We start from the raw sequence: 23837 nt of genomic DNA on the forward strand, positions 1-23837 counted from the left end.
GAGAAGAGACCAATAGGGTCTCTTTTTATCATAACATTCCTAACTGGAAGATTTTTTGTAAGGTTAAATTCCATGTTAGTAAACCAGCCAAATGATATAATACAGGAGAGTGATTGCTGCCTAGATGATGAACTGTGAGTACGGGCCCAAGGTCTGCTCAAATAAGGGTTTGTTTTTGTAAACCATGCAGTTAGTTTCTTACACTAACAAACTTATTGGACAAAAACCTTTCTGCAGAGCTATACAAATAGCATGCCATGAATAAAAAAAATGTGATAAAAAAGCACCACATCAAGTTTTTACATAAAACTATGTAAGCTTAAGGGCCTATTCACTATGTGCAGTTTCCTGCATTTTCATAATGGATAAACACAGGTAACTGCAATGGCACATATAAAACAATAATTGTTGGTGTCATGTTCACACTAGAACACAGTGTTTCACTCTGTTCCAGAGCCGTGCAATATTATGCAGCATGTTGGCATAATATCATACCGCTCTGGATGGCCCTGCATCTCACCACACTGCTGTGCAGTGACATCAATAAAGTGTCACTTTGTGCAGGTCACATAGTCTAGGTTCACATCTGTGCGGGTGGTGCCGCTGTGGATCTGCTTGAAAATCCGTGCAGCTGCACAACCCGCACACAGAAATGTGGATCCGCGGGTGGGTGCCATAAGTTCTAATGGCAAGCCACCCACAATGGAAAATGCAACCGTACTGGGAACCGAGGTTCCTGTGCGGGCTGCGTTTTCAGAAGTGCAGGGACTTTTTCTCTGTGTGTCATGGGGCACGCACGGCCCGCACGGTTGCATATATGTGCACCAGGGCATAAAGTTCTAACAAAAGCATGCATTACAGTGCACAGTGCTGTATGGCTCTGAAGCTCAAAACTCTGATGTCTGCACATTAAATTGCTCCAATTCAGTGTGCGGGCAGCCGCATTTTGGGGTACAGGCTAGTGTGAACAGGCCTAATGGAATACAAAAATAATATTTTCTTTACACAGAATTTATAACACCAGCCTGCCAAAAAGCAGCAAAATGTGATTATTTTAAAGGGGGGTGATTCTTTTCTATATCCACTGTATATGTGTCCAAGTCCTTGATCAGATTCAGTGTGCAGAGTGGGCAGCATCCTGGGCTTCAGGACGTATCAGTAACGGCTGTAGTATTCTTTATGGCAGTGTTTCTCAAATAATGGGTCACGATCCGAAAGGGGGTTGTGATCATGGGTGCACTATAACACGGGGCAAATGCAGCCCCAGGCCCCTGATGCCCCCACCATCATCCCCAGACTTTGAGACACTTATCAAGTGCAAGAGGCATCCCCAGTTTCCCTTTTGTTCTAATTAATTTCACGTTTCAGTTGTCATTTATTAGGTTTTTACTTCAACAGCACTTTCATTTTCACTAGCACTGTGATTACTGCACTATTCATTTTGGAAGGAAGCCATTTGATTACAGTTTAAAAAGTGCATATACAGTTGTGGCCAAAATTATTCAACCCCCACTGAAATTGAGTGTTTTGGCCAGTTTGACATTGCTTTTGATCATTCAGTCATCTTGCTTACATTTACATTAAAGAGGCACTTGTAGGTCAGACAAATATAACATAACAGTTATAATGAAATAACCACAAATGTCTTTTCTGTGCTCACAGCATTATCAGTTTTATTCAACCCCCAAGTGACATTCAATCTTAGTACTTAGTACAGCATCCTTTTACAGTTATAACAGCTTTTAAACGTGAAGCATAGCTTGACACAAGTGTCTTGCAGCGATCTACGGGTATCTTCGCCCATTCTTCATGGGCAAAGGCCTCCAGTTCAGTCACATTCTTAGGCTTGCGCACTGCAACTGCTTTCTTTAAGTCCCACCAGAGGTTCTCAATCGGATTTAAGTCTGGTGACTGCGATGGCCACTCCAAAATGTTCCAGCCTTTCCTCTGCAACCATGCTCTAGTGGACTTGGAGGTATGCTTGGGATCATTGTCCTGTTGAAAGGTCCAACGTCTCCCAAGCCTCAGGTGTGTGACGGACTGCATCACGTTTCCATCCAATATCTCCTGGTACTGAAGAGAATTCATGGTACCTTGCACACGCTGAAGCTTCCCTGTACCTGCAGAAGCAAAACAGCCCCAAAGCATGATTGACCCTCCACCATGCTTCACAGTAGGCAAGGTGTTCTTTTCATCATAGGCCTTGTTCTTCCTCCTCCAAACATAGCGTTGATCCATGGGCCCAAACAGTTCTAATTTTGTTTCATCAGTCCACAGAACACTATCCCACAACTTTTGTGGTTTGTCCACATGGCTTTTGGCATACTGCAGTCGACTCTTCTTATTCTTTGGAGACAGCAAGGGGGTACGCCTGGGAGTTCTGGCACGGAGGCCTTCATTACGCAGTGTGCGTCTTATTGTCTGGGCTGAAACTTCTGTACCCACATCTGACAAATCTTTTCTCAGTTCCTCAGCAGTCACACGGGGACTTCTCTCCACTCTACGCTTCAGGTAGCGCACAGCAGTCGAAGTCAGCATCTTCTTTCTGCCACGACCAGGTAGCGTTTCAACAGTGCCCTTTGCCTTGAATTTGCGAATGATGCTTCCTAAGGTGTCTCTTGGTATGTTTAACATCTTTGCAATCTTCTTATAGCCATTGCCCTTCCTGTGAAGAGAAATCACCTCTTCTCTTGTCTTCCTGGACCATTCTCTTGCCTTCACCATGTTTGTAACCACACCAGTAAATGTCTAGAAGGAGCTGAGTATCACAGTCATTTTAAAGCTGCCTAATTGGTGCTTATTATGCTTGATTGCTGCTCGGTGACATCCACAGGTGTTTTCAATACCTGATGGAAAGCACCTGTATGAACCTCTGTTCTTCAGAGTGGTAGTCTTTAAGGGGTTGAATAATTGTGGCAATGAAGAAACCACATAAGAACCATTTACTACTGTATTACATAAACAATTGATGTCATTTTAGTTGCATTTGGGTAGTTACAACGTCCTTGTAGGATTTGATTCTGAATACAATTCCAAATGTACACTATAGTCCCTAAACCCCTTTACAGCATTGGGGGTTGAATAATTTTGGCCACAACTGTATATTATAGAATACTGCACAAGTTGTTTTGCGGAATAAATTTTAATGTTTTGGAAATTAAATTATTTTTGGGTCACGGCTTAACGACCATGGACAAATGCGGGTCCTGAGGTTCCACAGGTTGAGAACCACTGCTTTAGGGTGCACACCTTCTAACTCTAATGTTTTCTAACGCTTTCTCATACAGATGAAACAGCTCTTGTATCCTGTGTATTGCACACAACTTCAAGAGTCAGTGACGACGCTTCCTAAATCCGAAGGGTTTGCCTTAGACAGTCAGTGATCACGTAGGAGGAGTGGACATGTGCAGACAGAAGTGTGCCTGCTGCAAATGGCCTTCCATAAAAATTCAGAGGCACACAGTGTGGATGAGAAAGAGAGAAAATTACAAAGCAACAGTTTTTCACCAAGTATCTGAGGCAGAAGATGGGACCGATAAAAGTGAGACTCGAGTTCTACTTTAAACAGGGATTATTTCTGCAGCAGTTCGATGCTTCTTTTGCTAAAACTATTATTAACCACTTTCGCTCCGCCCCATAGCAGAAATACTGCTACAGGGCAGCATGTGTGCACAAAATTCAATATATATATATACATATACATACACACACACATACATATATATATATACACACACACACACCCTTACCCATGCTGCCATTCATGGCCTTGGCTGTCAATCACAGCCAACATAGTGAAACAGCACACAGTTAACCCTTTGATCGCCCCATGTTAACCCCTTCTTGTCAGTGCCGTTTATTAGCACTGATCACTGTATCGGTGTCACTGGAGTTATCAGTGACACCAAGTCAGCCCCCCCCCAGTGTCAGAATGCCCGCCGCAGTCCCGCTTTAAGTCGCTGATCACTGCCATTACTAGTGAAAAAAAAACAATTAATTTAAACATATTGGGATTTTTTTTTGCAAAGACATGAAGACATGTAGCAGAATACATTTTGGCCTAAATTTAGGATGACATTTAAGTTTTTTAAATTTTTTTACTGGACATGTTTAATAGCAAAAAGTAAAAAATATTGTTTCTTTCTCAAAATTGTTGGTCTATTTGTGGGGGAAAAAAAAGACAAATGTAATTTGGTTGCAGCGTTGCTTGACCGTGCAATTGTCAGTTAAAGTAACGCAGCGCTGTATCGCAAAAAATAGCCTGGTCAGGAAGGGGGTAAATCCTTTGGAGGGCAAGTGGTTAAAGAATATGTAACCTCAACATTTCATATTCCTGATGTGTGTCTGCTGTACCATGTACTTGTATGAAAAAGTATCCTGTTCTCTTTGTATTGCTTCCTTTGTGTGAAATACTTGGTGTTCCTGCCAGTCCCTCTGTTTTCCTATAAAAAGTTGATTACACTAGGCATTAAAGCACAGCGTGGTCATTTCTCTAGCTGTGCTGGAACTCAGCCTGCTCTCTTACAATGGTCAGACTTCTGCTCACATGGCTGACTGCAGCTGAGAACAGAGTATAGGTGATCATTTATAAAAAGGGGGAAAAGGTATTTATGTTTTCTTTACATCTATACACAATTGTTTTACCTTTCATTTATATTTGAATCTGAATGGGTTGTTTTAAAAGGTAAGGGTTTACATATACCTTAAGCTTTATTCATTAGCTGGAAAAGCAGAAATGCTTTTTGTATCACCTCCCCCTTCCTTTACATTGTAAGCTCCATGAGCAGGGCCCTCCTATTCCTTCTGTACTGAAATGTATTGTAATTGTACTGTCTCCCTTATATTGTAAAGTGCTGCGCAAACTGTTGGCACTATATAAAACCTGTATAATAAATCCTGTATAATAATGCTTGGATTACATGGTCAGATGTATCTATCCAGCCCTAATGTTTGTTCTCCAAATAAAGACATGCAACACACTAACCATTGTTACTCCTGGCCTTCTTAAAATGACACCTTGTGAGAGTAGAGCTTTTCCTGTCTCTTCAAACAATTTATCTTCACTTACTACTCCATATTTCTGAAGTTCTAAATATTTGTCCACAAACCTGAAAACAGACAGGAGACAGCATGTAAAACAATGGCTAAACACAGCGGTATCAGTTTTCCGATAAAACGTGCATCTACCTTAAGGCCAAAGCTATTGCATGGCAATAGTACCATGTAAAACAGAAGGAACAATTAAATTATTACTAAACCCAGGACCCTGCAATCACTATATCTGGTCCCCCACAGTACACACAACATGGAAGTGCAATTATTTTAGTAAATATAAACTGATGAATACCTTTTCTCATCAGCAGTTAGAGCAGTCTTGTGACTTCTATCAGTGTCTAACAGAGCATGTTAAAACTTGTAGGAGGAGTTTTAATTTTGCTCCAGGTGGATGCAGAACCCCTTGACCTCTCTCTGGACAGTGCTGATTGGCCCTGTGCTGATGACATGCACTCTCCCAAGAAAAAAAAAAAAACTCTTTAGCAATACAGACCAAACTGAGCATGTGCAAAGTGACTCCACACATTTTGTCTTATCAGGAGATAAGAGGGGGACACTGGAAGAAAGGGAGGATCAGAGAAGTCAAGATCAAACAATGTTTTTAAACAATGCAGAGGATTAACCCCTTAGGTTCCGCAGTGAGTATAACAAGCATACTTTACTGCATATACAGACTGATGGGTTTAGTAACACTTTAAATAACTATCACCATAAAAAACTTACAAAAAACTTTTAGAGTGAAACAGTTTACTATATTAACAAAAGACCTTAGCCTTTTTGTGAAGTTTTCTTACCTTTTTTCTTTCTGACGTATGCACTCTATTCATGGCAAATGTTATTCATCATGATTTTCATGTATACACAAAAATTAGAGTAATTGTAAAGCCTCTTTATTATTAGTCCTCATGTACACTTGACATTTTTACAGCGGCTGTTTTTGGCTTTTGATGTTTTTTTCTATAGCCAGTAAACCCCCCAGCATGTTATCCTATGTGTCCATGCACACATAGACTGGAATCACTATTTTTTGGCTGTGACGTTTTTTGGCTGGAAAAAACCCAGGACTAGTGGGTTTCTAGAGGAGTTTTTTAGCTGTAAAAACCCTCTAACGTTGAAAAGCGCTGCAAAACGCGGTAAACCAGATTTTGTTTTCTTTTGGTAAAAAAAACACACACAAAACAAACCGTGCCAAAACACCGCTAAGTGCAAATACAAAAATGCTAAAAGCTCACGTTTTTAACGTGACTTTACACAGCTAATGTTACCACCGTTATTAAAACGCCCAGTGTGCATGGAGCCTAAGAAGCAGTATTAAACACAAAACCAATAAAGCAATACACTGCAGCCCACCAATCATTAGATGTGTGAATTTGTTTTAGGCTTTGTTCCCTGGTTTCACCTGCTGATCTGGCCAGTAACACATGTCCTGTATTAGAGTGCCTCCACTCTGGATGAAAAAGCACAGGGGAAACATTTGCACAGCAGCATTGTCAGTCTGGGGGGAAGGAAGTGTTAGATGAACTACCAGATTTAAATACACTGACAAAATCAAGCCAAACCCTGCTCGCACTTCATAAGCAGTTACAGCAAACAGTTTTTTTCCTTTAGGGATAAAGGTTTTACATAAAAAAAAAAAAAAAAAAAAAAAAAACAGACTTACTGGCTGGATCACCAGATGAAATTAGAAGAATGCCTTAAAATGAAAACTAGTGCCATCATATATAAGAATTGTTAAGCTGCAGCAGAATACATTTTTGTTTTTTGGGTTTAACACTAGTTTAACCCCTTCACGCCTAAGGGTAAAACAAATCTAAATGCCTAAGCACAATTCTGCAACGTTGACATGTTAGTAAAACCGTACATATCGTCACAACTACTTTGTACATCCAGGTGGATTATACCTTGTTTTTTTCAGGACAAATTGGGCTTTCATTTGGTGGTAAATGGTCATGGATAGCTCCTAATTTTTTTTCATTATTAAAGGAAAACTGGGCCAAAATAGTAAAAAAAATCATTTTTTTATATTTAACTGTGTGTTTCTTGTTACAACCATAACCTACCACCAAAGAACAACCCAAAATACATTCTCCAGTTCTTGACGATCGCAGCGATACCATATATGTGTATGTTATTTGTTGTTTGTACCCGTAGTACAGCCCAGAAACAACAGTGCGCATTTTGTTTTTGTCTTTTTTTTTTATTTTTTTTTTTACATAAAACACACTGTCACTGACATTGACACTAACACTAACTGACACCAATTTTTTTTTTTAAATCCTGACCTTTGACCCTGACCTTTGACCCTGACCTTGACCCAAACACTAACCCTGGTACTGAACTAGATCAAATCTAGGTATTTTTCTTTATTTTTTAATATTTATTTATCTTTTTTTTTTTTTTTTTACAAACTTTTTTTTTCTCTCTCTATGTCAGGAGTTCGAGAGATACAATGTATCTCTCTTCTCCATTCATAGAGAGAGAGAGAAAACAAGGGGGCCGGGCTGCACAGTGATTGATCACTGTGATAGCCAATCAGAGGCTATCACAGCGATCACGTGACCCGGAATCGGGAGTCCCGGGTCCCGATCGTTAGAACGGGACCCGGGGCTCTCAGTGACACCGCGGTCTTGGTGCTGGGAGCGCGCCGAGCGGCGCGCTCCCAGCACAAAGACAGGTACGCAAATATGCGGCCCCACGGAAAAAAGCCCAGGTCCGTGAGGCCGCATATTTGTGTTATGTCGGCGTCAAGGGGTTAAGATAAGATGTTATACTGACCTGCTCTGTGTAATGATATTGCACAGAGCAGTTCTTTACCTCCTATTCTGAAGACCCCCCCCCCCCCTCCGGCACTCTCTGTTCCTCCTGTCCTGCAGGTGCCGCATTAACAGCCAAGCTGCGTGCATCTATAGGCCACACACCCCACTCCCTTCTCACAGGAATTGTCTGACAGCATCAGTAGCCTATGGTCCAACTGCTGCCTGAGTCTCCTGTGAGTCCAGTAAGAGAAGGAAGAAGACCTGCAGCCAGGACAGCATTGGATCAATGCTCAAGGCTTGACAGGATCATGTTAGGTGTTTGGGTGAGGTAGGGGGAACAGTTAGTGGGGAGTTTTTTTTTTTTTTTCCTTAAAGTGGAACAAAACTCTCCTTATCCTTTTCAGCCAAGGAAGCTGCCATCTTAGCCTGAGGTTGAACTGCAACTGCCATGGTGCTGCACATGTGATCAGTAATGACACCAGCCATGTAATGATTTGACAGTTTGGATGAGAGCACAAGCAAATGTGACAGTTATATTCCCAGCATGGGTTTAGTTCCGCTTTAATGCAGGGAACGCATTAAGGCAAAAAACTGTTAAACTTTAGAACCACTATAACCTTTGAGGGCTCGTTCACACCATGGTGCAGATAAGTCAGTTTTTCTGCACGTGTTCAAGGGCACAACAAAATCAATTGTTCTCTATGTGTCTTGTTCACACCACAACACTAGTTTTTCTGAGCAGGAATCTATAACGTGTATAAGACTCATTGAAGCGCGCAGGAAAACTGATGTAAACGGATGTCTCTGCAAGTGAAACCTGCACATACGTTTCCATCAGTTTTTCTGCACATGTGATGTGAACGAGCCCTGAAACTGTTACACACATCAAAAATTGTCAAGCATTCTCAAATAAACTTTACTGTGACATTTAACACCCAGTTCACACTCTTACACCACGTGATTCGCACAAGAATCGCACCGCATTCCTGTGCAAATCACAAGCATTCTTCTTAAATGAATGTGTTCTATTTATAATTATTGTTTTGAACTTCAAGTATATGTAGAATTACTAGTAGTACTGTTGCATTTATAAGAAAAACTGATCTTACTTTTGGCATGTGGATTTGTAATTCCTGCTGTCCAAATGAAATATTTCAGCACTACCATAGGCGTTATAAAATTTTCTAAGGAGAGAAAATTGAAAATTTGTTAAAATTAAGAACTAAACAGTCAAAGTGCATTATAAATACTTTTAAATGCTTAAAATGGATGACCAGTTAAAACTTTAAAACCCAACTCCAGTATAAGATCTGATGTAAAGCTGATGTGTTACCTTGTAGTCTTACAGACATTACCTGTGCTACCTTTATTTGATGGTCTGTTTTCACCTCATACTTGCACTGGTCTGGGATCCTTATGTGCAGTCCTATTCCACCTGTATTCAGTCCCTTGTAGTCTGTGTGGTAGTACTGAACCTCTGCTCATCATTTCAGTGGTGGGCACCCTGCCACAGCCTTTTGCTTACCTTGCCTTGTCTGGTAGTAACTGGGGTAGCGACCTGGGAACAGAAAGCAGCTAACCCATCTCTACCATCTTGAACTCAGAGAGACCTGCCTCCGTTCTATAGACTCCAGCTCCTGTAAACCCAGCTGTGGTCAAGGTATGTTCTCTTCAGTTGTGGTCATCATGTCTGTAACAATTATTTTTGTTTTTAAAGCTATAACAAGAGGAGGGGAGATTGTGACATTTATCTGTACCCCCTCCATTCAAAGAATGCCTTGCATTCACTGAAAAGAATTCAAGACTTTTTCTGCATAGAAGAGGGGCCAAGTAAGCAACCCCCTGTAATATTTGTACTGTAGCCAGAACTACAAATCTCAGCACCTGACATCGGCAATAGCAGGGGAGTGTGGGCTGAAAAAGAAGTAAAGGTTTTAACAAACACTGTAAAGAAGATTGTTTCATTGGAGGTAAGTTATTTTTCTGTGCAAATACACAAAAATAAGAAACATTTTGTAATGAATCTGAGATGTGATAACACGTGTGGCTGCTGTCAAACAACAAAGTTTGATATACCCAAACCTAAAAACATACAATATCATGAAATGAAGCAGTGAACATAACAAAAACATACAAGCAAATGACCAAAACAGTGTTCAATGTGCCAAATGTGAAGTCTCTCTTAAATCAAAGTCCATACATATTTAAATAAAAAAGATCTTCCACCAGTAGATCCTTGTAGTGTGATGAAAAAACACTTATTGCCGCCATCTTAATCAAATGCACACCAGATCATAAGCTGTAAGTACAGCAGATACAGCATGTTTCTCAGGCACAAATCCTCCCCAGGTGTATGCGCTTCCACTCCGGAATTACTCCTCTTATGCCCCGTACACACAATAAGAAAATCATACTAAAAATTTTGCAGAACCACTGATCGAGTGATTTTCTCTTCGTTGATGAGCAGGATGTTTTAACCGCTAATGATATTGTGAACGAAAAAATCTGGTTGAACAACAGTGAAAAATGTTGTCGTTTCGCATACGAACGACCGATTTTCTATACGGTGGTATGACAGTCGTACGAAAAAAATCTATCAAGCGCGATCATGCATGAGCGGAAACAGTAGACGAGACAGATGTTTATGTCCAAGGAATCTTCGTAAACACGAATGAAAAATCCAAATGTTAAAAGTAGATTGGCCTAATGAGATAATGAAACCAGAATTCTGCATATTATATTTTTATGTATCACTATGTATATTATTATTATACAGCAGGCATGTCCAAAGTCCGGCCCGCGGGCCATTTACGGCCCGGGGCTCGGTTTAATGCGGCCCTCCAACAGCCCTCCCTGCTCTGTGTAATGTGGCCCTCCCACAGCCCTCCCTTCTATGGCAGCCAGTCTTCTGCTTGAGAACAGAGGGCAGTGCGCATGCCTGACTGCGGCGCGTTCTCCCTGGTCTGTGTAAATGCGGCTGTCGCACGGCCCTCCCTTCTGTGGCAGACAGTCTTCTGCTTGAGAGCAGTGCGCATTTGTGACTGCGCTGTGCTGGGAGCGACAGAGGGCGGTGACGTCAGGGCCGGGCTTCCAGCGTGAAGTGTGTTTCTCTTCCCCTCCCAGCTGCCGAGCAGAGACTTCAGCTCCAGCTACCTTTTTCACCCTTCACATTAGTGCAGGTAAGTTTTTTTTTTTTTTAATTTATTTTCAATACATTGTGAAAACTCAGCTGTCAGTTGATCTTAATGTTATGAAATGAAAAGTATGTCGTTTGCAATTAACTTGGCATAAAATAATTTATTTGCATTTAATTGTAATGGTTCAAAGAATGTTTGGAAAAATGTTCGGCCCTCCACCATGTTCACTTCATCCAATCTGGCTCTCTTTGAAAAAAGTTTGGACACCCCTGTTATACAGTATTTATATAGCGCTAAAAGGTTTGCTCAGCACTGTACATTATAGTGGGGGACGGAACATGAGACAATACAGTAACAAAAAAAAACACGAGGGATTCAAGGGCCCTGCTCTTTCGAGCTTACAATCTAGGAGGGAGGGGATAGTGGTACAGGAGCAAGTGGCTGTGGGGGATGGAGTGGTGGGAGGAGTGGAGGAGATCGGCTGTTCGGTGAGGGCGGGGTAGGCTTCCCTAAAGAGATGGGTTTTCAGGGTGCGCCTAAAGGTGAGGAGGGTAGGTGACAGTCTGATGGATTGGGGTAGTGAGTTCCAGAGGATGGGGGAAGTCCTGGAGAAGTCCTGCAGTCGGACGTGGGAGGTGGAGAACAGGGAGCTAGAAAGTAGGAGGTCTTGTGAGGAGCGAAGATTACAGGTAAGGTGGTATTTGGGTATCAGGTCGGTGAGGTAGTTTGGGGCAGCGTTATGAATGGCTTTGTATGTCTGTGTTAGTAGTTTGAATTTTTAGTTTGTTGGGCAATTGGAAGCCAGTGGAGGGAATGACAGAGGGGGGTGGCAGAAGCAGAGCGGTTGGTAAGGTGGATGAGTCTGGCCGCTGAGTTCAGGATAGACTGAAGCAGGGATAGTCTGTGATGAGGTAGGCCGGTGAGAAGGGAGTTGCAGTAGTCCAGGCGTGAGATAATAAGGGAGTGAATGAGTTTAGTAGTGTCTGGGGTTAGGAACGAACGTATTTTGGAGATGTTGTGGAGGTGGAGCCTGCATGAGTTTGCCAACAATTGGACATGGGGTTGGAAGGACAGGTTTGAGTCTACAGTGACACATAGGACTTTGGCTTGTGGGGTGGGACTGATGGCGGCGTTGTTGGTTGTGACGGAGAGGGGGGGGGGGGAGGGGCACGGGCTGGGGGGAAAATCAGGAGCTCGGTTTTGGATAGGTTCAATTTGAGGAAATGGAGCGACATGCAGTCTGATATGTCGTTGAGTAGGTGGGTGATACGGACGGAAACTGAAGGGGTGGAGAGGTAAATTTGCGTGTCATCGGCGTAGAGGTGATAGTTGAAGCCGTGGGAGTGTATCAGTTTGCCGAGGGAGGAGGTGCAGATTGAGAAGAGAAGGGGTCCAAGGACAGAGCCTTGGGGGACCCCAACAGAGAGGGGGGGTGGTAGCATTATAGGTAACGCTGAAGGAGCGTTGGGGTAGATAGGAGTAGAGCCAGGAGAGAGCGGAGTCTCTGATGCCGAGGGAGTGTAGTATCTTAAGGAGGAGGGGGTGGTCAACTGTGTTGGAGGCCGCAGAAAGGTCGAGGAGTAAGAGGACTGAGTAGTGGCCATTAGCTTTGGCGGTTAGCAGGTCATTAATGATTTTGAGTACGGCGGTTTCGGTGGAGTGTAAGGGATGGAAGTCAGACTGTAGTGGATCGATTAGGTTGTTGTCAGTGAGGTGGGCGTTTGTGTGACTGTAGACCAGCAATGGGCAAACTACGGCCCGCGGGCCGTATACGGCCCGGCGGACCTTTTAATCCGGCCCGCGGAGCTAGGCTCCCGCTAGGCTCCTCTCACAGTCCGCCCTGAAGACCGGTGTAGCATGAAAATCTGTCTCCTATGAGGATCTGTCCCCCTCGACGTATCTGCGCATGTGCCGGAGATCGCCGATCGGCTGCTAATGCCTGAAACTGGCACATGTGCAGATACGTCGAGGGGGACAGATCCTCATAGGAGACAGATTTTCATGCTACACCGGAACGTCGCGGGAACACGGCGAGAGGAACGCGCGGAGCAAAGGTAAGTGAATTGACACAGGGGGGACTTGGGGACTTAATATGGGGGACGAATTAATATGGGGAATGAATTACTATAGGGGGGATGAATTACTATAGGGGGGATGAATTACTATAGGGGGGATGAATTACTATAGGGGGGATGAATTACTATATGGGGGATGAATTATCATATGGGGGATGAATTACTATATGGGGGATGAATTACTATGGGGGATGAATTACTATATGGGGGATTAATTACTATGCTTACTATGGGGGAATATTACTATACTTACTATGGATGACACATACACATCATTCATCTACTCTTGGTCCGGCCCCCGGGTCCAATCGATTTTCTAATTGTGTATTCCCACCTTTAGGCAGCAGTAAAAGGCAACTCCCACTGGAACAGATAGAGCTCATCAAGCTGCCAGCAATAGTGTTGTAGTTTAAATAAAGGTTTATTGTAGAGGAGAGACAATCAACCAGTTAAAACATTGTGACCAGACCAATGTGTGACTAATGTGTAACATTAGCCCTGAGACTTTGTCCGCTTGACACTCTGTCCTTTATGACAGAGTCTCAGTATGTATATAAACGGAAGATGATCTATTTACATCCATTTGTCCATAGATATGCACTGTTGTCCATTTTTCATCCGTTAATGGACAGATGAAAAACGGACATGCGGAACACTTGAAAGGAGCCTTACACTGCAAGGATGGTACACTACTGGATGGTGGAAGATCTTTTATTTGAATATATATGAATTTTGTATTGATGCACTGATACAGTTGCAAGAAAAAGTATGTGAACCCCTTGGGATTACGTGGAGTTTTGCATGAATTGGGCATAAAATGTGCTCTGAACGTCATCTAAGTCACAACAATAGAAGAACACAGTCTGCTGCACATAATACTACACAAACATTAGATGTTGCCATGGTTTAATTGCACATAACATGTAAACATTCACAGTGCAGGGAGGAAAAAGTATGTGAGTCCCTAGCTTAATGACTTCTCCCAGAGCTAATTGGAGTCAGGAGTGAGCCAACCTTGACTCCAATCAGTGTGATGATATTGGATGTGTTGCTGACAGCTGTCCTGCCCTTAAAAAACACACACCTGTTTTGGGTTTATTGGTTTCCAGAAGCACTGTCTGATGTGAACCATGCCTCGCAGAAAAGAGCTCTCAGAAGACCTACGATCAAGAATTGTTGACTTGCATGAAGCTGGAAAGGGTTACAAAAGTATCTCCAAAAGGCTTGATGTTCATGTGTCCACGGTAAGACAGACTGTCTACAAATGGAGAAAGTTTAGCACTGTTGCTACTCTCCCTAGGCGTGGTCGTCCTGTAAAAATGACTGCAAGAACACAGCGCAGAATGCTGCATGAGGTAAAGAAGAATCCCAGAGTGTCAGCTAAAGACCTACAGAAATCTCTGGCACATGCTAACATTTTTGTTGACACATCTACAATAAGGAAAACATTAAACAAGAATGGAGTACATGGGAGGACACCACGGAGGAAGCCATTGCTGTCCAAAAAGAATATTGCAGCATGTTTGAAGTTTGCAAAAGAGCACCTGGATGTTCCACAGCACTACTGGCAAAATATACTGTGGACAGATGAAACCAAGATTGAGTTGTTTGGGAAGAACACACAACACTGTGTGGTGAAAAAAAGGCACAGCACACCAACATCAAAACCTCATCTCCGCTGTAAAACATGGCGGAGGGAGCATTATGGTTTGGGGCTGCTTTGCTGCCTCAGGGCCTAGATGGATTGTTGTCATTGATGGGAAAATGAATTCCAGAGTTTATCAAGACATTTTGCAGGAAAACGTACGACCATCTGTCCGCCAACTGAAGCTCTGCAGAGGATGGGCGATGCAACAGGACAATGACCCAAAGCATACAAGTAATTCAACAAAACAATGGCTGCAACAGCACAGAATACGCCTTTTGGAGTGGCCCAGTCAGTGTCCTGACCTCAACCCGATTGAAATGCTGTGGCATGACCTTAAGAGAGCGATTCACACCAGACATCCCAAGAATATTGCTACACTGAAACAGTTTTGTGAAGAGGAGTGGTCCAAAATTACTCCAGATCGTTGTGCAGGTCTGATCTACAACTACAGGAAACGTTTGGTTGAGGTTATTGCTGCCAAAGGAGGGTCAACCAGTTATTAAGTCCAAAGGTTCACATACTTTTTCCTCCCTGCACTGTGAATGTTTACATGTTATGTGTAATTAAACCATGGCAACATCTAATGTTTGTGTAGTATTATGTTCAGCAGACTGTGTTCTTCTATTGTTGTGACTTAGATAACGTTCAGAGCACATTTTATGCCCAATTCATGCAAAACTCCACGTAATCCCAAGGGGTTCACATACTTTTTCTTGCAACTGTATATCGGCCGAAAATAGGATTATTGGCATTTTTCCAATAGTGGTAGGGTGGGGTTAAGGAAAGTGTCAATAATGATAATTGACTTCAATGCAAAAGCACCTCGTATTGACTCCAATGCTAAAAAGTTTCTATTTAACCGCCTCCCGCCCGCCACATAAGGAAATGACGGGTGCAAGGCAGTTCTCTTGTTCTGGAAGAACGTCATATGATGTCCTCACACTCTAACCGTGCGTGTGCATCCCTAGAAGCGCACAGCGTAGCAATCGGTGGTGCGCTGTGTCCCTGGGACACAGCGGATCACCGATGAATGGAAAGAGCCGAAGACATCGTGTCCAATCACAGCTGATCACATGTAAATAAGGAAATGCCGGTTATCGGCATTTCTATCCTCATGAGCTGTGAGGAGAGCCGGTAATCATCATTACTCAGAGGGGACATGTACATTGATCATCAGGGCACTGATGATCAGTGTGCCCTGATGATCAGTGTAGCCCCAGCAGTGCCACCTGTCAGTGCCCATCAATGCCACCTGCCAGTGCCCATCAGTGCTACATCAATGCCACATATCAGTGCCTACCAGTGCACATAAATGCCACATATCAGTGCCCACCAGGGCACATCAATGCCACATATCAGTGCCCATCTGAGCTGCCTTTCAGTACCACCTATCAGTACCAGTCAGTGCTGCCTATCAATGCCAGTCAGTGACGCCTATCAGTGCCATATATGAGTGCTGCCTTTCAGTGCCCACCAGTGATGCCTGTCAATGCCCATCAGTGCCACCTACCAGTGCCCCCTATCAGTGCAGCCTCATTAGCGCACATCAGTGAAAGAGAAAAATCACTTATTTACAAACTTTTATAACAGAAAGAAAAAACATTTTCTTTTCAAAATTTTCAGTTGTTTTTGGTTTGTTTAGCAAAAAATAAAAAACCCAGAGGTGATTAAATACCACCAAAAGAAAGCTCTATCTGTCTAAAAAAAATGATATAATTTCATATGGGTACAATGTTGCATGACCGCGCAATTGTCATTCAAAGTGGAACAGCGCTGAAAGCTGAAAATTGGCCCAGGCAGGAAGGGGGTATAAGTGCCCTGTAGGCAAGTGGTTAAAGTGTTACTAAACCCAGGATCCTGCATTCACTATATCTGGTCTTCCACAGTACACAGAACATGGAAATGCAATTATTTTAGTAAATATAAACTGCTAAATAACTTTTCTCATCAGCAGTATATACACACACAGTCTGTGTGTCCAGCAGAGCACTGGTTAAAGCTTGTAGGAGGCGTTCTGCTCTAGGTTTGTTGCCGTTTCACGAGTGCATGCAAATATAAGGTTTGATATGTTGGATATCTATTTACTCGCTGCAACCTCGTCTTTTATATTTTCAAAAAAAATTGGATAAGTTATTGCTTTTTGTTACCCTAAAATTAAATTAGGTTTATTTTTTACTGAAATTGTGATAATATTGTGTGACATAAAAAATTGGAACTACCGCTATTTTATGCTCTAGGGTCTCTGCTTTCAGAAAATATACAATGTTTGGGGGGTTTGTGTCATCTTCAGGCCTAAAACGATTTTTTAAACGTGTGCAAATAACGCAAAAACAGCTCTGGCAGCGAAAGGGATAAATGATAAGTCTGACACTCCCCTTTCCTGAGGAGCACCCAATCTGTGCTCATTACACTGCGAGGTCTCTCTCCTCCCTGCTAGTCCCTGGGTACTAGGAGAGGCAGGGAGGGGAGGAGGAGATGAACAGCACAATGTTAAAAATATTGAAACGATTAAGTCGCTAAAAAGACCCTTTTTTTTTTTTTAAAAAGCCCTAGACATTACTTAAAGCAAATTTAAATACAGTTTTGGTTAAAATGTATTTTATCAGGACAAGTAGATTGGGACACCGATTTAGTTTTTTCAAAAATTTCTACACCCCTGCTCAGAGAAGACAGGATCAAACAGCCTTTTTACACAATGCAGATGATTAACCCCTTAGGTTCCACGGTGAGTATAATAAGCATACTTTACTGCATATACAGACTGATTTTACAGTTGTGGGTTTAGTAACACTGTTTTAATTTTCCATATATTTCATTTTCTGTCCAATTTTTTGTGTGTTACTTTCAATGAAAGTTATTTTTCATTACTGGGCTGTATTTTTTTTTTTTTTTTTTTTTACTCAGAAAAGATCTTTATTAAAAGAGATAAACATGTGTAAAATACAAAGAAGCAGTACAAGCAACACCATACCAAAGTGCAATCTTAACCACTTGAACTCTGGAAGATTTACCCCCCTTCCTCACCAGGCCATTTTTTGCGATACGGCACTGCATTACTTTAACTGACAATTGCGCTGTCATGCAAAGCTGTACATAAATTAAATTTATGTAATTTTTCCCCCACAAATAGAGCTTTCTTTTAGTGGTATTTCATCACCTCTTCAATTTTTATGTTTTGTGCTTTAAATGAAAAAACACAAGACGAAGAAAAATTATTTTCTGCTATAAAACATTTCTAAATAAAAAAAATTTTAAAAAAATCTAATTTCTTCATAAATTTAGGCCAAAACGTATTCTGCTGCATAACGTTGGCAAAAAAGCCCCCAACAGGCGTATATTGATTGGTTTGCGCAAAAGTTATAGCGTCTACAAACATCTAGGATGGTCAAAGGGTTAATTGTGTGCCAATCCAGTGTTTTTGTGTGCACTGTGTACTGTTTTTACTAAGCATTCTGCTAGATTTTATTCCCTGATAAAACCTAGCAGATCACTGTTGACATAACACAGCTCTGCCTTGTTTATCTAGGCAGAGCTATGTTATGTCAGTCTCCTCAGAGATCAACAGGTGCCGGCGTTCATCCATTGGCCGGCATCTTTGGATCGGTTTCTGCTGTGTCCAATAACAGCATAAGTGGTGCTCCGGCGACAGGTGCGCATCCACCAGTGGCCAAAGTGCAAAATCACATTTATATACATGTTTTTGCACAGAACGTCCCCCCTGTAGCAACAAATCTGCTATAGGGTGGACAAAAAGTGGTTAAAAGAGATGACCGTTTACATGGATAACTTAGTCATGAAGCAATGCAGTATATAAGGATAAACAAAAAAATGTACCAATCAGGAGTTCAGATTCATCTACATTATATGTGGAGGATTGTTCTAACCATCTATCCCATATCTTATTATATTTAGCCGGATGTTTTCTTTGAATATATATAAACCTTTTTGTAGGGTAGGATAAGATTAATAGCAGCAATTCAATGCTGTAATGTTGGAGACGAATCCCTAAGCCAGACCCTTGATATCAACATTCTGGCAACAAAAAGTGTTTCTTGAAGAGAGACATGCTGATGTTTATCACTGTCTTGATTAGGAAGAAGTCCCAGGAAACATTGTTTATTGCATAGGGTTAGCCCATACGATCATGTAGAAACAGAACCATCTGAGTCCAATAACATTGAATGACAGAGCAGTACCATATTAAGTGATAGAAAGAACCACTAGGATCTCCATATCGAGGACAAGAAGGGTCATATTGGGGCAGATACTTTGCTAACTGAATAGTAGTTAGGTAGGCTTTATGTAAAATATACAGGTGGGTGAGGCAATTGGAGAGTTTTGGGGAGACCAGTTTGCTAGATTCTTAAACATCCTCCCATTCATCATCCTTTAGCTCCCAACAACCATTTAGTTTTTACCTGGTAAGCTAAATCAGCAGCCGCCGGCTGGAGAAGAGAGTTGTAGAAAGTGGATGTTAGCTTTTTGGGGCCATCATCTAGGCACACATGCAATAAATGAAGAGATTCAAGAGATGGCAGTGAGTCCCCAAATTGAGTATGCAGTGCATGACGGAGCTGGAGAACAAAAGAACATGGAGCTGAGCAATGGCTTAACACCACTAGTTGTTATGGTGTGGGATAGATATATAACTCCTTTATCAATCCATAACTCATGATTGGGTGAGCAGTTCTGGTGAACAAACATTGCCCAAAAGAGGCGTATGAGCATGTAGGGGGTCGGACTTTTGTCTTGCAAAAGGTCCAATTCCTATATTTTACAATGGTGATAAACCATATGCTTGAGGCATCCCAGGTGGGTGGGCTCACACATGTCAAGGATTGGTTGGGATAGATCACCAACCCCTTAGGGCATGGATACGCCAAGGAGATATAGCGATCTTTATCCTCTTTATCAAAAAGAAAAAAGTGGGTCAGTTGAGCAGTTAGATAGTATACAGTTAAGATCTGGTATAGCAGTTCCAACCAGATCCGTGGGGTTCTTCAGGGTCCACATGGATAATTTGTGTTTTTCCCAAAGTATTGAGAATAGATTCCAAAGATTTGAAAGTACGAAGAGGCAAATATACAGGGGAGAGCCAGAAAATATTTCAGATCCAGTGCATCTAATAAAGAACAACCCACATCATCCAGATACAAAAGCATGTCATCTGCATAAAGGCTGATTGTTTCAACTAGGCTTCCCAACTGCAGGCTGATTTGAGGGTGTTCTCTAAGGGCAATTGCCAGTGGTTCCACTGCTAGGGTATAGATCAATGAAAACAGAGGGCACCCTTGACAAGTGCCTCTTGACAGGAGGAAAGGGTTGAAAATTCTGCCATTAACCTGAATCCAGGCCACTGGGGCCTGATATAGGAGTTGAAGTCATTTGAGGAAATTCTGGCCAAAACCATACCAGCATAGGCATTCCCATAGGTACTCAAAGGCTTTGGCAGCATCAAGGCTGACAACTAATCAGGAGCCAGCAAAATCGTGTAAAGCCTGTAGATTCATAAAAAGTCTGAAGTTTAAAGCTATGTTTTTATTGGGCATAAAGCCAATTTGGCCTGGAAGGATTAGAGTAAGAATCACCTTACTGAGGTGTAGGGCCAGAATTTTAGCCAGGATTTTTACATCCAATTCAGCCTGTTGAATCACTAGTTTAGAAGATGTTTTATATCTGGAGATGCAGGTCACCAAGATCATTCTGGCATGCAGTTTAAATGATTTCCAAACTGCCCCAATGGGGGCCGAACCCAGATTGGATTGGAAAAAGAATTCCCATTCCTTCAGTATGATCTCTGTTCCAGGGAGGATTCATAACCAGAAGGGGTTCAGTCTCCAGATGTGAGCAGGTGTGGGAGCTTGTAGATTCACTGTCACCCAGTAGGGAGAGTGATCGGACAGTACTCGAGCACTAAAGCCTACTTCACCCAGGTTAGGAAGCATAGATCTGGACATGAGGATATAATGAATCCATGACATGGTGGAGTGTGAGGCAGAGAAGCATGAATACGCCCTAGATGTGGGATGCTTATGTTGCCATGTATCTACGACAGCAAATTCAGCCAGGAGTCTGCCAAATCTGGTAAGAGAAGGCGAGCTAGAAGGTGCATTGGAGCCTACTTTATTAATGGAGGGATCTATAACCATGTTAGTCGCCCAACTATATAGCAGGGTCATAAAAGCTAAGCCATCAAAATGGAAAATTGAAATGGGGGAGGGGCATAGTACGCTAGTAACAACAATTCCATTCCACTAAGCATGGCATGTAAGAAAAGGTACCTGCCCTGTGAGTCCAATCACAGCGTCAAAAGCTGGAACTGCACAGTTTTAGTGATAAGGATTACCACGCCACGGGAATGAGATGTAAAAGAGGCCTGATATAGCCAGCCTATCCAGGGTCTATTAAGGGCAAGTTGCATTTGTCTGGTAAGATGGATTTCTACTAAGGCAGACACATCAGCCTGTTATGATTTGATGTGGTTCAAGATTGCAGTGCATTCAGGCTTTGCACGCAACCCTCTAACATTCCATGTTAGAAATTTTAAAGGAGCCATAAAGACATTTAAAGGAAATAAAAGATGCAGTCGGATCAACAAGGACAGAGGTATCAGTATACATGAAATATGAAAGCAATACAAGCATTGCAGACTGATCTAAGAGATAGCCATTCACATGGGTGAGCTAGGAACATAGTAAAACAGTCAGTGAATGTAGAAGGCCTAGAGAGTGGTGTTCCAGGCAGCAGCATATAGATATGGTAAAGTGACTCCGCAAGGGAAGTCTCTCTATATAAAGAGCTTCAGCCAATAAAAACATGAAAAACAAAAAGGACCTGAAGTAAAAAACACATTGGAAAAAACTGTGCATTCCAGACTCTGGACAAGCAGTAAAAAAATACACCCAATACAGCCTTGGACAAACTGTGGAGTATGGGCTGGCCAGGGAAACTTAGCTTGAGTTGCCAACAGGAACCAGAAAGAAAAAAAAAAAAAAAGCGCATCCTGAATTTTTGGTTTCGGTACACCACTAGAACTTTGATTTAAAAAGAGACTTAATGTTTGGCACATTGAACACTGTTTAATACATTAATTTTGTACGTTTTTCTTATACTCAAAGACTCTGCATCATTTCACAATATTGTAAATATACAAAAATTGTTTTGTCCATACTTCAGCTTTAAATAACAGCCCAGTGAGGGATAAAGCATGAAATGCAGCTTTCGCTGAAATACTCACTTCTTCTCTGGCCCAGACCCCCAAAGACCACTGCACTAGTTCACCAGCACCGATTCTCCTTAACCCTGGGACTCGAGGAAGAATGCGGTAGAAGACGACACTATGTCATGCCTCTCTCTGCAGCTTTCAAGACCACCCCACCAAAAAAGAGGCATAAGAGCACACAGGGATGTTCAATTTGTAGCACCCGGGACATGTAGTTCTGGGCACCGGGCAGGTAGTTTTTTTTATCCTTCAACCCTGCTGCGGTCAAGCAGCAGGGCTCAGCTGTCAGCTGGAACCATTTGGGTGGCAGTACTGCCACTGATTGCTTCCACAAAGTGCCAGCCTCCCCTCCACCCATTGTCTCCCGGGCGCAGCTTGCCCATCTGCAGACCTGGGACCGGCTCACGGCTAGAGGGGAGGGAGGACACATCTGCGCCCCTCCCATTCTTGTCCTGACCCGGAAGTGATGTTATGTCACTTCTGGGTCCCCGTTCAAAGATTTCCTGGCCATCGTGGCCGGGAAAGAATGTAATGCAGTGCGATGTGCACTGCCTTACATTCAGGGAAGGCATCCAGGATGTTTTAGATAAACAATGGTCTCAATAAAGAGAACCTGTCCCCTATGTTAAAAAAAAAGTAAAAAAAAAAAAAAAGTTTTTTTGTATTACCAAAGTTACACCAAAAGCACACAACTTCCTCCACCCCCACCCCCCCCCAAAAAAAAAAATTGAGGCCCTTCCCCACATATACAACACATACAAACGTAAAAGCACACGCTGGGCAGACCTCCTTCGTAATGTTAAAATGATGACCTATAAAGGGGCTTTAAAAGTGTAGCCTATAGAAAATACTGGGTACTGAAGTTTGTTGCATTTCACAAGCGCACAGAAATGTAAGTTTTGACATGTTGGATATCTATTTACTCAGTGCAACCTCAAACTGAGCATTCAATAAAACATGTCAAAACACAGAACCACCGAACAGAGGGGTGAAGCAGAACACAGAGATATATAATCAACCCAGATGTAGCAATGTTGGTAAAACTCAGATCTTTTATAAAGAATGCATTCATCTCCTTCAGACCCAGGAAAACACTGAGATAGGCACTTGTACATCCAAAAGACCTGACACCCAAATGCAAGCAAGTAACTGGCATATGCACTACCACTTAGCAAGGAATGCAAAGCTCTGACCTAATAAAGGAGGGCAAATTCTACAAGTCAAGACTCAGTAGTTTACCTTCATCTTAAAGTGAAACTGCACTGCATCTGAGCACCACAAACCAAAAATGCTATTTAAATAATTGTTAATACTCAAAGCAAACTCACCCATCCATCCATGTCTCCATGCTTTATTTAGCTGAGAAATCATTTTGAAAAACACCCCCTCGCATTTCTGGCTGTAGACATCTTACGTAAAGGCAGGTGATTCATGCAGCATTTACATCCTGGAATCCATCTGCCCTTAGATCAGGCATTGGCTGATCTGAGAACATCCCCCTCCCCCCCTCACCTCCTGAAGACTGCTGGGATGTATGACATCATTTGCCTAGGCATGGGAACCAGGAAGTGAAGAAATGTATAAAAAAAAGCAAAACAAGCAAATATGATATACTTTCCTATCCGTTTAGTAATGCTAGTAGCATAAGGAATACTAATAGTGCATGTTGATAGACAGTGTCGTTTCGATTTAAGGAAAAAGGGAATTCTTTTCAGGACAGTGGATACACATTTTGGACATAGTGGACAACTGATTCACAAGAGGCAACTAGAACAGCTATCACTGAACAGGGCTGGGGACCATCAACACAATCTGAGTATATTATTTTACATATAATGCCATTTTAACATCTCTACCACAGCATTTGACAAGAATTCACACCCTCAGTCAGGTAAATCAAAAGATTAACACCTATGAAGCCTTCCTGACACAAAGGATGGGTAA

The 23837-nt window shown here is 42.2% G+C and overlaps 1 protein-coding gene across 1 annotated transcript in view; it reads right to left on the bottom strand.

The window, feature by feature from the left end:
* The window catches only part of MRPS23 (mitochondrial ribosomal protein S23), a 36403-nt gene that overhangs the window by 4669 nt on the left and 7897 nt on the right, over positions 1 to 23837 (bottom strand). The window contains exons 3-4 of the mRNA XM_089678527.1: positions 8921 to 8995; positions 4985 to 5108 (exon numbers count right to left, since the gene is read on the bottom strand). Coding sequence (XP_089534653.1) covers positions 4985 to 5108; positions 8921 to 8995 — 199 coding nt within the window. The remainder of the gene's footprint in view (positions 1 to 4984; positions 5109 to 8920; positions 8996 to 23837) is intronic.

Source organism: Staurois parvus, unplaced genomic scaffold, assembly GCF_062004578.1.
Source record: "Staurois parvus isolate SC_StPar_1 unplaced genomic scaffold, SC_StPar_1.0 ptg000206l, whole genome shotgun sequence".
Lineage (NCBI taxonomy): Eukaryota > Metazoa > Chordata > Amphibia > Anura > Ranidae > Staurois > Staurois parvus.